Source organism: Mandrillus leucophaeus, unplaced genomic scaffold (genome assembly GCF_000951045.1).
Source record: "Mandrillus leucophaeus isolate KB7577 unplaced genomic scaffold, Mleu.le_1.0 Scaffold273, whole genome shotgun sequence".
Taxonomy (NCBI): domain Eukaryota; kingdom Metazoa; phylum Chordata; class Mammalia; order Primates; family Cercopithecidae; genus Mandrillus; species Mandrillus leucophaeus.
In genome coordinates this window covers 1006811-1009592 of record NW_012102843.1, presented here as the reverse complement: position 1 = coordinate 1009592, position 2782 = coordinate 1006811, and the positions used below count along the sequence as shown (strand labels likewise).

The 2782-nt window shown below is 38.9% G+C and overlaps 1 protein-coding gene across 1 annotated transcript in view; it reads right to left on the bottom strand.

Annotated features, from left to right (window-relative positions):
- Nucleotides 1-2782, bottom strand: part of LOC105543025 (chromosome unknown open reading frame, human C11orf65) — a 71655-nt gene that overhangs the window by 10818 nt on the left and 58055 nt on the right. The window contains exon 6 of the mRNA XM_011984758.1: nt 885-1055. Coding sequence (XP_011840148.1) covers nt 885-1055 — 171 coding nt within the window. The remainder of the gene's footprint in view (nt 1-884; nt 1056-2782) is intronic.

The window sequence follows — 2782 nt, the reverse complement described above, 5'->3', positions numbered from 1 at the left end:
GGATTACAGGCATGAGCCACCACGCCCAGGCCACTTATTTTTTTTGTGGAATAATATTCTATTGTGTAGATCTACCATATTTCATTTAGCCATTCATCAGGTGATGGACATTTGGAGTATTTCTGCTTTTTTGCTATTTATGACTAATGTTGCTATGAACATTCATGCACAGGTTTTTGTGTGGATGTGTATTTCCCCTTCTCTTGGGTATATATCTAGGAGTGGAGCTGCTGGATCACATGGCAGCTCTGTGTTTAACCATTTGAGGAACTGCCAGATTGTTTTCCAAAGTGGCTGCACCATTGCACATTCCCATTAACAGTGTATAAGAGTTCCAATTTCTCCACATTCTTGCAAACACGTTTTATTATCTGTCTTTTTAATTACAGCTCTCCTAGTAGGTATGAAGTGGTATCTCATTATGGTTTTGATTGCATTTCCTTAATGGGGCTACATTAAATATTTCCACTACAAAAGAAAACTTTAAAATGTTTTCCAAGGGCCACAGTACATCGCTGAAAAATTATAACGTTTTAGTGTCTCATACAGAAAGGTTAGGGAATACAGATGAAAGAAAACCTTTGTATTATTAATTTCATGCTCTTAGCCTTTTTTCTAAATCCCAAAGTAAGAAGCAAAGCAGACTAAGGCATAAGAATAAAGTCTAGGAATAAAGAGCCCTAAGTCTAATTTTTTGTTTACTATTTTTGTATCAGTCATTTTTTACCCCTCATTTTTTCTTCTGTTCTTTCTAGACAAACTATACTCCGGATTTTTTTCTTTGAAGATTGTTTGCGGCCCCAAGATTCAACACGGAAATAGGAAATGTTAGAAAAATATATGATGACTGCCCTTGTTCCCCAAGAATAGCAACATGTACTTACTCATCAAAGTTCAGTGTGTTTGTCCAGTTCAGCACTTCATCCACTTCCCATTCCATCACAGAATCTATCCCACCATCTTCAAAAGCTCTAATCAGCCCCTTTGTTGCAGTGTGAATTAGTCCTAGAGTTTCACGATGTGTTGACTTAGCCTCCAGACTTCCTGAGTAGTACCTACATAGAGGAAAGGGAAAGAGACATAAATCTTCTGAAACAGGAGATAACAAGTAGATACAGGCGATACATATTGTTGTTATTTACATATTAAAACTATTTGCATACTGAATAAAGTTTTCATCCTATATAATTCAGATGCATCTAAACCAAGATCTATGTGACGGGATCTTTTGGGGGAAAAAACACAACTTAATCAACCACACTAACTTCAAATCACCCCTCTATAAGTTGCATTTTTATGATACAAGGAAAAACTAAATTATTAAATTGTTGAATATTAGAATTATAGAGTGGAAAGGGTCTTAGAAACTAAATAACTAACCTACTCAGTTTATAGGTGAGGAAATAAATCTTAGAAGAGTTAAGGAAATTTTACCAAATCAAGGGGCTAATAGCAGATAAAGAAGGAAGGAAAGTGAAAAAAGGAAAGAGAGGAAGAGGTAAAGGGAAAACATATACTATTTTATTTGTGCCAGGTACTTTGCGTACATTCTTATTTAATTCTCTTTAAAAAGACACAGCCAGGCCCGGCGCAGTGGCTCACACCTATAATCCCAGAACTTTGGGAGGCCGAGGCAGGTGGATCACGAAGTCAGGAGTTCGAGACCAGCCTGGCCAACACGGCAAAACCCCGTCTCTACCAAAAATACAAAAATTAGCTGGGTGTGGTGACTGGCCCCTATAATGCCAGCTACTTGGGAGGCTGAAGCAGGAGAATCGCTTGAACCTCAAAGGCAGAGGTTGCAGTGAGCTGAGATCGTGCCATTGTACTCCACCCTGGGCGACAAGAGCAAGACTCAGTCTCAAAAAAAAAAAAAAAAAAGAAAGAAAGAAGAAAAGACACAGCCATTTGTGGCAGCTATTTTTAGTCCCCTTTTAGAGATAAAGAAACTGAGACCTGAAGAAGTTAAAATATTGTTCAAGGCCGGGTACAGTGGCTCAAGCCTGTAATTCCAACATTTTGGGAGACTGAGGCAGGAGGATCATTTGAGGCCAGGAGTTTGAGACCAGCCTGGGCTACAGAGAGACCCTCATCTTGATTAATAATTTAAAAAATGTGTAAAGAAATTTTCAAGATCATGTAGCAGTAAATACTTGTGAGAGCCAGTATTCAGACCCTTAGTCTTAAGTTCAGCCTCCTTCTGCAGCGCTGCCTGTCTTAAAAGATCTGAACACATAAAATAACATATTCACTGAGAGCTGAGTAACTAGACAGAAGTTAGTAGTCCTTACCGAGATCATCAAAACATTTTTTTGGTGTTTAAGATCTACATTGGTAGCCATTTTAAAGGGTCACCTATTATGAAGTTGTATTCGTGTATTAATTAAACACTCATTGATTAGGAAACAGCATAGTGGTGATATGGAGTAAGACTCTGGTATCAAATTATCTGGATGTGAATCTTGGTTCTGTGTTATATAATCTTTGCTAAATAACCTAGCCTTTCTGGGCCTCACTGACCTCTTCCTTAAAATGGTAATCAGGACCAGGTGTGGTGGCTCATGCCTATAATCCCAGCACTTTGGGAGGGTAAGGCGGAAGGATCACTTGAAGTCAGAAGTTTAAGAATATCCTGGACAACATAGTGAGACCCCATCTCTACAAACAATAAAAAAAATTAGCCAGGCACAGTGGCACATGCCTGTAGTCCCAGCTACTGGGGAGGCTTAGGTGGGAGAATTGTTTGAGCCCCGAAGTTCAAGGCTGCAGTCAGCTATGATTG